Source organism: Zalophus californianus, chromosome 11, assembly GCF_009762305.2.
Source record: "Zalophus californianus isolate mZalCal1 chromosome 11, mZalCal1.pri.v2, whole genome shotgun sequence".
Taxonomy (NCBI): Eukaryota; Metazoa; Chordata; class Mammalia; order Carnivora; family Otariidae; genus Zalophus; species Zalophus californianus.
In genome coordinates this window covers 45497024-45509255 of record NC_045605.1, presented here as the reverse complement: position 1 = coordinate 45509255, position 12232 = coordinate 45497024, and the positions used below count along the sequence as shown (strand labels likewise).

General features: G+C 46.5%; 1 protein-coding gene across 1 annotated transcript; it reads left to right on the top strand.

Moving 5' to 3' along the window:
• The first annotated feature begins 645 nt into the window (after positions 1–645).
• Positions 646–11891, top strand: PRSS23 (serine protease 23). The gene is made up of 2 exons (XM_027580647.2): positions 646–787; positions 8349–11891. The coding sequence occupies exon 2, from the start codon at positions 8362–8364 to the stop codon at positions 9487–9489; it is 1128 nt and encodes a 375-aa protein (XP_027436448.1). The 5' UTR covers positions 646–787; positions 8349–8361; the 3' UTR covers positions 9490–11891.
• The last annotated feature ends 341 nt before the right edge of the window (positions 11892–12232 follow it).

The following is a 12232-nucleotide window of genomic DNA, read 5'->3' as shown; positions in this document are numbered from 1 at the left end:
GCCCCACGCACCCCGCCTCTGCGGAAAGGGACGCAAAGCTTTGGCGGTCCTGCCACCCAACGCAGCTTTGCGTTCCTCGGAGGCACCTGAGAGACTGGGTGAAGCGGGAAGGACCTCGGTCGTCCCCTAAAAACTCAAGTGCACAGATTTTTCGCAACTCTTCAGTTTGTCGAGGGGCTCCCCATGCCCCAGGTGTAGCCCGCGTCCCCAGTTCTAGGCTGGGGTTGGGGGCGACTCTGGGGAGCACCCGGTCTTCGCGGGCAGGCAGCTGAGGGCCGGCGGCGAAGGCGCTGCGGCCGAGCCCCCGGGGTGCGCGGTGCCGGAAGGGTAAAGGCGCACGGCTCCCGGGCCAGGCGGGCCCTCCGCGAGACTGGCGCGGACTGGCGCGGACTGGCGCGGAGAGGCCCGGACCGGAGAGAGCCGCCGCGCCGCTGGGGCCCACCCGGGCGGACCGAACGGCGGCGGAACGCCCGGGCTGGCTGCCCCTGCTCGAGCCGGAGGCGGGCGGTGGGCGGCAAGGGCGGGCGCGCGGGCTGGGTGCGGGGGTGGGGGCGGGGGGCGGGGGGCAGGCGGCGGCCGCGCGGCTTCCCCGAGGCCGGAGGCGGGGCGGGCGGGCCTCGGGAGGCGCGGGGGGCGGACCCGCCCGCTGCCGGCGCTGCTTGCCCGCCCGCCAGCTCGCACTCGGTCGCGCCGCGGGGCAAGCATGGGAGTCGCACGCGCCCTCCCGGCGCCCACACCTGTTGGAGCGGCGCAGTGAGCCGCGGCCCCGGCTGGCTGCTCGGCGCGGGTGAGTGCGGGCGCGGGCTGGGGACACCGCCGAGCGCGCGGGGAGCGCGGCGCCGAGAGCAGCGGGACAAAGGGCCTGTGCGCGCGGCGTGGGGTGACTGCGGGCTGCAGGGGGCACCGGGACTTCGCCAGGCCGCCCTCGGGGCTGGAGGGCTGGGACCCGCGGCCTGGAGGAGCTCCGCGGAGAGTCAGGGGCTGCAGGGCGCCTGCATTCACACAGTGTCACCGTGCAGCGGATGGGAAAGATGGGTTTTAAAGTGCTATCTTGGATGCTGGGTGGGAGTAGAGAAAGAGCCGGCTCTGGGCAAGCTCTCCCCGAGCGGGGCGATGACAACACCCCCATCTCCTCCGCGAGCGCGCGCGCACACCCGCCACCACTTATTTTCCTGGGGTTTTGCATATATGTATTTCAACATGAGCTGAACATTAATTTTTAACTCTGGGCACGTGATTTTGAACACATCTTAGCCAGCAAGAAAGTGCAGCAAACACAGGTTGGGGAATAGGATCTTTTCTCTGGAGCCTTAATTGATGACCGTGTGCTTCCTTCTAAGCTATCTGTGAACTATCACCGTCGTTGGAAGCAAATACTTCTTCGGCCTGTGGACGTTCACGAGTTAGCTTTTAAATAAAAGTTTAAAAATTGTTTTAGAAGAGGAGGGAGAAGAATTGTTTTGGTGAAGGAAAACCACCATTCCCCTCCAGAATACAAATTAGGGTTGCTTTCCAACATCTCACGAAAAAGCAGCTGATAAAAATCCGGTGTGTTTTATTGCCCATTGGGCGACACCCAGGAGACTTCAGAAAGAGAAACAGCCCCGGGCTGGTGGAAAGCTCCAGGTTGTTCAGGATCAGTGTGGGGATGGGCGGGCTTCCCTCAGTTCCGGAGACTGGACTTAAGGAGTCCCTCCCTGTGCGCTCCTCAGGAGCAGATAGGCCAATGCCAGAGTTATCCTCACGTGGCCACAGGGGAAGGAGTTGAGTTTATAGTTTGAAGTCAGCTGTGGCCAAAGCCTAATGCCCGTTAATGTGAGGATATTTATTGCACTTGTTTCAAGGTCCTCCTTGTGCATAAGAGCATTGAAAATAGGCCTTAGGACTGTGTCTCTCAAGAAGCCTCACAGTGAATTGGAGGTGAGGGGGGCGGGAGGGATTTAGGAGAAATGCTACAAAAGACACTACGTTTACTTGTGAAAGTTTGATCATATGCACACCTTCTGCACTCGAATAAGTTGTTTCACTTGTGTTCTTCCCACGTAAATAGTCAGGAGATAACTTGTCATGCTTTCCTGTACCTGAGCGGGAAAGGAAGCATTCTTCCCAGGTAACCAATACGGATCTCATTTTTGTAACACCCACACCTTATTCAGGTAGATGGTGAATTTGGGTGCACTTTTCCGTCTGTAGTATCAGTGCCAAAGTGCCCATTAGTGGGTCTGAGAACATTGCTGTCCCCTCTTCAGTCTTCAGTGTTTAATAGGCTCGGGTTCTCCCACATAGTTCTTCTCATAGATCTCTGAGGATTCAGTCCACCGGGCGTTATTCATGCGTAACTCCCACTGGCCCTGGAGAATTCCTTCCTCTTGGTCTCACCATTGACAGTTTGATACACTGTGTTCTTGTTCTGCCGCCAGGTTTGTCCCAAGCTCCCTAGGGTAGTTCATTTTGCCTAAAAGCTGATACAGAAGAAGTTAAACTTGGTTTGACCATAAGATTATGTTTAGGGTGGCTGGGCTTGTAAACTCCCTGTATTTCTTTCCTGTCTGGGCTGTAATTCCTAAACCATTATATGATTAGGTCTGTTTTCCTTTAATAAGTTCTGTGACTCAGGAAAATGAGAGCAAGAGGGTTCACAGAGCTTTGTTCATTTTTAGGTATTTGCTTTAGGAATTAGCATGGGGGTTTCACTGCTCAGTATTCCTGGCCACAGATTCCATGGAAAACCCTTTGTTAGTCTTCCAGATGGTGTCCAAAACTTTTGTCTCCACAGACTTGCCCACTGTTTGTTTCGACATTACTGTTTATAGCGGTCACAGGAATTCATCTGTTGTACAATAGAGAATGTATGTCCTGAGGATTAGATTTTTTTTTTTCCTCCCATCACTTGTTTGCTAGAGGAGTTCAGTCGTTCTCCCAAACACTTGCCCTCTTGAGGAGAGCTGTGTTGTTGCAGTGTTGAAGACTAAGGTGCAGATCTGGGGCAGAGAAGTTCCAGTGCCCAGCCTCCAGGCAGATGGTGGGTATTTGTACATCTCTGATAATGTGCACAGTCCCTTCACCATTAGATTATTAGTGGATTTGTGAAGTAGCAGCATCCTCATAAAGTATAAATATTTTTAGACCGTGGACAGCAGGAGAGTAGCTCATATTGAGTGATGGAGCCCAGAATGTGTAACTCTTGTGAGTCAGATATACAGATTGGAAAAGGAATAGTTTCTGTATTACTAAGCATGTTAAAAAAAAAAAAATACTTGCTTACCTTAGCTTTTCGCTCAGCTTTGTCATTCAGGTGAAGCGATATGTGAGAATACTTGGTTGAGAACTTTACAAGATAATTATGTATGTGAGGAATCTATTCAGTAAAGGCTTTTTCCTAGAAATGAAACGTTATAGACTTGAATTTTCTTCATCTAGATTTAGATATAATGAGGATAAGATTTGGAAGGTAAGGTTTGGAAATCTTTATTCTTTTTTTTTTGTTAAGGGGTGCATATTTCAGACAGTTCTATAAGGATAAGGTGATTCATTTGTGAAGGCAAGAGAGCATTTCAAGTTAATGGAATCCATTAGTTACCTTTCCAACAGTGAAATTATAAATGTTGTTATATCTGTTTCCATCCTAGAGTGTTTAAGTAAACTTAAATAGGCATAGTGCAGGCTTGCTTAGAGTTTATAAAAATGGAAACAATAATTGTCTCCTGGGAAATTATTCAGGAAATTATCATCAGGTGAGTTGAGAAATTAATGCAAAGCCACCAACCTAATTTTAGAGCATCATGGTTATCATTGGCGTCTTATTAATGGGCAAGGAGTCAGGGCAGGGTGTGAATGCCTTGGGAAAGGGCCTTGGTGGGTGAAATTTCCCCCCTCACACTTTTCTAAGAGCCAGCGCACCCAACCATCCTTCTACTCCGTTCTTGAAAGCCGCCCTCTGCTGGAGGCCTTTGTTTCCTTGGCGAACTGATGAGGGAAATCTTGTCTCCCAGATAGGCAAGAGATAAGCAAGATAAATTTTCCTTTTCCCTTCTGCCTCCGGCCTCCTCAATTCTGTGAGTGTAGGCTGCCAAACGGTAAATGGTGGTGCAGACCCTGTTTGTGCACAGCATAGTGCTTGCCTTGGACTTTTGTGACCCTGGAAAATTACAAAATTGGAAAATCCTGGGCCTGAAAAGACCAGCATTAAAAAGACTAAAGAGATCATCCAGTTCAGGTTGCTATTCAGAATAGTTTCTAAACTACCCTAAACACACATTTGGTAAAGGGGTGAGCAGTTTATGAAGTTTGTAACCTTAATACAGATATCACCCTAAACCCATTTGGGAGCCTGAGAACAGACAACTTTATCTCCCAATTTACAGTCAGTTAAAAACCATTACCTTGCACACCTCAAACTAATATAATTGTACTTCAATAAAATTTTTAAAATAATGAAATTTAATCAGTTTGGAGTAATTTGACCTGCGTTAGTCTGCATTAGTTTCTCAATCTGAATTAAAGTCTTTTTAATGCAATTTTATAGCCTTCAGAATTACAAAGAAAATTTAATCAAGATATAAACCATCAGAACATGATCTTATCACAAGTTAATGAGTTCAGTTTAAGTAATAACATAGGGAACTTGCAGGCAGTGTTTCAGACTAATGGAAGTTCATGTTTTTGAGGTATCCAAAAAGTATATTCCTAAAGGATTAAATCTTTACCCTACCCTGTTGGCTTAGCAGTCCTTTACTTATAGATGGCTAACTTCTGCTTCACTGGCTAAATGATCAGAATTTAAGTTGTAAGGACCCTGAATTAGGAATATTATTGAACGAATGTTAGATATTGATTAGATAATATTCTATCTAGAACATTGATATTCCTTAGAGAATATTAATATCCTAATAATAATCTACAGTAGACTCTTTAGCATTCTCTACCAGCATCCTGTGATTTGTAAATGATCCCAAGGGTTCTTGGCACAGTCGTTTGTCCTCTCTCTGAGGAACAAATTCGATCCTGTATGTTGGGAGGCTGGAGTGAAGCTGTGGCCAGTGAGGAAGCCTTGCTGACTGCCCAGCCCTCATGTCCACGAAAAGACTTGTCTCCATTTCTCCAGACCCACAAACTCTCAGGAACTGGTTCCAAAACATTTTTTGAAAGACAGACATTGAAAGAAAAAAAAAACTGTGACCTCACTGTGAGATAAGACACATTTCAAGGACTTTGAAAATATTTTTAAACTAGGTTTGCTGTAGAGGCAAAGCACTTGGGAAAGTGCAATTAGAGTTAATTTTGCCTAAGAGGAGGTTAATTCATTAAGATCCAGTTCCTAGTTAACTATTTCAGACTCTTGCCTGCCATTCTCTTCCCTGGCACCCTTGCCAATGGACTATTTCAGTGTTTGGATAAAGACAGGTGCCACTGGGGGACTTCTACTACAGTAGATAATTCAGGCTCTGTACTCCCAGGATCCATTTTACATATAAATTTCCAGCTTGAGACTTGAAGGTGCACACTCGAGATGATGACCCATGCGAGCACGACCTAACTACCCTGTTCTTCGAGCACCTGAAAAGATGACCTACGGTTTGCGATACCTCATAGCAGAACACCATCTCCTCTCCTCCTGTCTCTCCCCTAAGAATCCCATTTTGAGAACGGGAATGCTTGGCAGCTTGGGCCTCTGGATCCTGTGTTTTCTTCCTTGGATAAGCTGAAGTCAAACTTGGCCTAACACATCTGCTGGTCAGTGTTAGCAGGCATCAGCATTCTCCACAGTAATCCAAGGGAGGAGGAGAAGGCGTGTAGGGGTCCCAGGCGCAGCCCTGTGGGCGACGCAGGATTCCTCGTAGTACATATCACACTTGGCATGGATTCTGGTGTGGGGGGCATTTAGTTATCCAGACAGCAACTTACATAGAGAAAAAGGCTGTCCAGGACCTAGATATGTTCAAGGACTGGGTCCCGAGCCAGGAGACAGGAATAATAAGACACAGAGCCATCTCCTGAAGTTTCCTGAAGGGCTGTCCTCACCACACCTAGCCCATCCCTGAAGTCCCCATTGGGGAGGAAGGCTTTCCTAGCATTAGCATCCCCTCCCTCATCCACCTAGGGCCTTTAGTCCTGACAGTGTCCACTCTCCCCACCAACAAGCACATGCAAACACGTGTGTGCACATACACACATGCCCCATGGTTTCAAGGACTTAGAGAAACCACTAGATGTATTTCTCCCCACAGAAGGGCCCAGGGACTCCTCCTATTTCAAAAAAGGGAAAGATCAATTTCAAAGAGTCAGGAAGTCCCCAGGAATTACCTTTTCGAGGAGCTCATTCTTTTTTTATCCCGCCCTCGTTTTCTCTGGCAAAGGTAGGATCAGAGAGAAAGAGTCAAGCAAAAAGATCCCAGAGTTTGGGGGGGGTTGCAGTGCGGGCAAGCACACTTCTTAGTAATATTGTGTGTGGGTACTGGGAATGTGGGTTGGTATGCTCAGCTGGACTAGATCAGATCAATGGGATTTTCCAGTTTTATGTAAAAAAAAAAAAAAAAAAAAAAGCACCCCAAAGCAGCCGGCAGGTCTGTACTCTCAAGGGGAAGAGAATGGGGACAAGGACATGGTTTCTTCCTGACTCCTGCTAGGTTCCAAAGCCTGGGAGACCTAACCCCTTCCTGTCCTCCTTTCGGGAACACTCCACCGTGAGCACAGTACCTTACCTGCCGCGTCAGCTTCTCCTGAGCAGAAGATCCACAGCCAGTCAGAGCCAACTGGTGCTTGAATGTTTGTGAAAGTACTTCCCAGACTCGTTTTTCATTGTTGTTTTTCTTGTGGGATGATTGAGCCAGCTCTTTTAACATACATTTTAGGAGAAAATCCAAACTTCTTCAGTTAGTGTACACAGCCTCACATAATACGGCTCTTGCCCCCTGGGTCCACCGCCTGCTGTCTTCCACCCTTGCTGAACAGTTTCTGAAATGCCCTTCATGGTTGCATGTCTGTGTCCTTGCATACTACTGTCCCCTCCCTCAGAGTGTCCCCTTCACTCTGTCTTAGGTTCTCTAATTTCTCCTCACCTTCACCACCCACCTCAAGCATCACCACCCCTGGAATGGCTCCCCCATTCTTGTTACTCCCTGCACCTGGATCTCTCTCTCTCTCTCTTTTTTTTTTTTTTTAAGATTTTATTTATTTATTTGACAGAGACACAGCAAGAGCAGGAACACAAGCAGGGGGAGAGGGAGAGGGAGAAGGAGGCTTCCTGCTGAGCAGGGAGCCCGATGCCAGGCTCCATCCCAGGACCCTGGGATCATGACCTGAGCCAAAGGCAGACGCTTAACTACTGAGCCACCCAGGTGCCCCTACCACACCTGGATTTCATGTCCTTTCCTGGAGCCACCCCATCATCCACATACATCTCTGTCATTAGCACTCAGCATGCATCATTCCAAAAATGTGGTTTTTATAGCCACACTAATCACTCACCCTTCGATGAATACAGGTACTCATTCAATAAATCTGTTCAATAAGTGTTTGTTGAGTGCTAGCATGGGGCCAAATTCAAGGCATTCAGCTGAGCCAGGAACACAGATACAAAGACCTGAAAAGTAACCAGCAGTAAAGCTCACAATGTGATACCTGATGCTACCTTAGAGCTTCAGATCTTTGACAGAGATCCTGTTAGCATGCCACAAAATCCAAAGGAAGAAGGAATATCTTGTTTGTTAGAGGCCTGACGACTCGGGAACTAAGTTCATAATAGTTAAGGTTGTTTTAAATTCAAAGAAAAAAAGGGGGGTCTCATGCCTTCTTTGGAATCACTCCGCATTTAGAAGTGATAGGAATCCCAGTGGGCTGATGCTGTGGAGCTATCCCTCCTTGAGGCCTTGGGCCCTTAGTCAGCTGTGTTATTTAAATTTACATGAGCAAGTTGCTCTGAAGATTTTCCAAGCACAGGCTATACTGAGAACGAGCAGAAAGAAAGGCAGGTGGACCAGGGAGGTAGGAGAGGACAAAAGCTCAGAACCAAGCTCAAGGAAGGCCCGAAATCACACAGAACTTGGGGCTGCTGGAGCAGCTCCTCTGGGGATGAGTGACTATTTGCACGCTGCCTTGCACTGGGCCATCATTAGGGGCATCTTAGACGTGGAAGGGAATGAACACCCCATTTCATTTTGAGCACGGAAAAGTTCCCAGGTCAAGCCTTGTATTGTGAGACCATTATCTCGGGATTCCTCTCCACACCCTGATTCCTGAGGAGGGTTCACAGACTTAGAAACAATGACAGGCATGCTGGCGCGCTGTTTCCTCAGCCAGCCGGTGCTCAGCCCCTTGTCCTCCTGACCTGCTTATCTTTGTTCCTACAGAGTGGTGCTCAGCATGGCGGGGATCCCAGGGCTGCTCCTCCTCCTCCTGCTCTGTGCTGTCGGGCAGGTGAGCCCCTATGGTGCCCACTGGAAACCCACCTGGCCCGCTTACCGCCTCCCCGTGGTCTTGCCCCAGTCCACCCTCAACCTAGGCAAGCCAGACTTTGGGGCCGAAGCCAAATTGGAAGTGTCCTCCTCATGCGGACCCCAGTGTCATAAGGGAATGCCACTGCCCACTTACGAAGAGGCCAAGCAGTACCTGTCTTATGAAACGCTTTATGCCAATGGCAGCCGCACGGAGACACGGGTGGGCATTTATGTCCTCAGCAGGGGTGGAGGACAAGAGTCTTTGGGAAAGTCTCGGAGGAAGCGGCAGATTTATGGCTATGACAGCAGATTCAGCATTTTTGGGAAGGACTTCTTGCTCAACTACCCCTTCTCAACATCAGTGAAGTTATCTACTGGCTGCACGGGTACCCTTGTGGCAGAGAAGCATGTCCTCACAGCTGCCCATTGCATCCATGATGGGAAAACCTATGTGAAGGGAACCCAGAAACTTCGAGTGGGCTTCCTGAAGCCCAAGTTTAAAGATGGCGGTCGAGGGGCCAACAGCTCAAGCTCTGCGGTGCCGGAGAAGATGAAGTTTCAGTGGATCCGGGTGAAGCGCACCCATGTGCCCAAGGGTTGGATCAAAGGCAATGCCAACGACATTGGTATGGATTATGACTATGCCCTCCTAGAACTCAAAAAACCCCACAAGAGAAAGTTCATGAAGATTGGGGTGAGCCCTCCTGCCAAGCAGCTGCCAGGGGGCAGAATCCACTTTTCTGGTTATGACAATGATCGGCCAGGCAACTTGGTGTACCGTTTCTGTGATGTCAAAGAGGAGACCTATGACCTGCTGTACCAGCAGTGTGACGCCCAGCCCGGGGCCAGCGGCTCTGGGGTCTACGTGAGGATGTGGAAGAGGCAGCAGCGGAAGTGGGAGCGGAAAATTATTGGCATTTTTTCAGGGCACCAGTGGGTCGACATGAATGGTTCTCCACAGGATTTCAACGTGGCCGTTAGAATCACCCCTCTCAAATATGCCCAGATTTGCTATTGGATTAAAGGAAACTACCTGGACTGTAGGGAGGGGTGACACAGTCTTCCTTCCTGGCGGCACCTGGTAGTCTTCATGTACTTATTTTAGAAGAGGCCAAGTGTTGTCATTGGGGTGGGTGTGTGTGTGTGAGATGATATCTTTTACCTAATTTTTTAAAACTGCAAGATGCCTGGCTTTATTATTTGAAAACTGGTTTGTGCATCATATATCATTTAAGGACTTTAAAGGCATACTTTTGCATAGAAATCAAAAAAACACCATACTGATATGGTGTGGGATGATAGGGAATATTTAGCAAGTTAATCTTTCACTTTTTGAGAACTTTGGTTTTTATTTCATCTGAACTTGTTTCAACGGTTTATATTAAATATGTGGCATATGGGAGATATAAATTCTTATGTGTGTATATATGTGTATTTTCTCCTGAGATTCATCTTGGGGTTTTTTTGTTGTTGTTGTTGCTGTTGTTGTCGTTGTTGTTTTTAATGCCTAATCATTAACATTTGCAGATGGCAGTGTTCCCTACCGCATAAAATTCTTAGGAACCTTCATGATACTTCTTAGGCAGGTATAATATTTTGGATTTGGAGGTGTTTGCACAGTAGTCCTTGATGAGTAAAAGAATTTGTTGACTATATTGGTACACATGTTAAACTATATCTTACAGTAAATCAGTATCCCAAGCTGCTTGTAGTTTTGAAATAGTTTCTTTCCCAAAGACTATTACTCTACTTTTGGGAAAGACCCAGCCTATGGCCCTGTCAGCTTAGTGACACACTAAAGTGGGCAAGACTCTTTATGCCCATCCTTCCACTTAACAGGATTTTACTCACATTTCTTGAACTCGCTCTTTTCCAGAAGACAATAATCAGGGCCTAATTAGAACAGGCTGTATCCCTTCCCAGCAAACAGTTGTGGTCCCACTAAAAACAATCATTTCATTTTACCCCTGGAGGATAGCGCATCTCATGTTTTATCATTTGGATGGAGTAATTTCAAATGAATTAAATTCCAGAGAACAACGGATGCATTGCTTGGCAGATGTTACAACAGAATAAGCGCTTGTTTGGAGCCTGGCACGATCCTACAACTTAATCAAAATTATTCTACAGAGTTTTCAGCGTGCTTCCAGGGAGCAATGGACTTGTGCAATTTGGAAACCTCTCTCCTTTACTTATTTTATAGTAAAAATATTTGGATGGTGCTTTAAGAAAAACCAAGAGGACCCACCCACCCACCCCCCCGGCTTTAAAAGGGCCTCTTTTACTGGGGATACTTGAGGCACATATAATCAAGTACAGTAGTAAAATGGAAATCAGGAGAATGCAAAGTGGATCAGAATTCCCACTCCAGGAAACGTCTTTATGAATGTTTTATCCATATGATAATCACAGTTTGTAAAGAAAAGAATGTGACTTATTTTATGCCTCTTAGCCTGAGCGCGTCTTCCTAAAGGTATCAGTGTGGCAAGAAAAGGTTTACAGGACAGATGTCTGCTGGGCTTGTACCTTAGGGAATATCAGCCTGAATTGTAACTCTCTGCGAGGACATTCAGATATGGCACTGAAGCTTAAACTTTCTCCAGGTGGCTTTTTGCTTGTGTTTCTTGAGCTTTTCAGAAGAATAATCCTGATAAGACACTCAAGAAATGTACAGCCACAGTGCTTTCTTCAGATCACGTAAGAAATACTATGCATAGCAAAGAGATGTAAGGCTGCCAGGATTCTTCTGAGTTCCAGTATAATTTGCTTTGAAATCTAGCAGGAATCTAGCATGAGAAAGAAGAGTGGTCTGCATCCCCTTGTTTGGTATTTGGGGGCTTTTGTTTTTGCTCTTGCTTGATAGGAAAAGAAGTTCACTGAACACCTAAACAGGACTGATTTAAAAAGAAAAAAAAAGATGCTCCTTTTGTGAAGCACCTGATTTCCTGATTTCGATTTTTTGTAAAGTTGAAATTTCCCTCCGCAAAGGTAGGCAATGGCACAAAGTCAAAATAATATCAATATTTAGTTCACAAATAGGTGTCATTTGCTCAAGAATAATACATGCTGTGTACGATAGAACTCATAGATGGTAAAATAACTCAACATGTCCATCTCTTCTGTAGTAATAAAAGGAAGCATGGTATTAAATTGTGGAATTTGAAATAATGGACCCATGATATTAATATAATTAGTGTTTTACATGCATTACTGATACATCATAAGGATATATTTCTAGTAAGGCTAGTAGAACATTCCTAAAGTGTGTGCCATAAACACTCATCCCTCCAGATTTTCTACGAAGAACAAAAAGGGCACCATCATCGAGGAGGAGGGAGATGCCTTTCCTTATCAGGGATTCATTTGCCTGTTTGCACTTTGAAAGCTCTAAGAAATCCTGTAGTAAAGAGACATGGTAATGTTTTAAAATCTGCACTTCAATAAAGATCTTTGATCACTGAACCCTTGTTTTGTCATATAATGCCTATGAGCAATTTAGTGTTCTAATAAATACATTTGGGGGATCTCTGTAGCAGCCCTTGGTCAAGGCGATCATGTGGAAAGTATGATGAGCCCTTAGTGGCATCAGGTGTTGGTGCCTTTGGGGTTTAACCAGAACACGGGATCCAGGATTCAGAAAGGTTCGGAGGGTAAAATGGGAGAGAATAAACTTGCAAATCATTTGTCGCTGAGAGAAAGTTGTGGCAGAATCTGGGACATTGTTTTCCCCAATAGACTTTATTCAGAATTTTGAATTTTAGAAAGGAGCTAGTCCAAAAAAATGGAAAAATAGGGAT

Bases quoted from the DNA above. Each gene is read 5' to 3' on its own strand.
- PRSS23 (XM_027580647.2), top strand. From the start codon at position 8,362: ATGGCGGGGATCCCAGGGCTGCTCCTCCTCCTCCTGCTCTGTGCTGTC.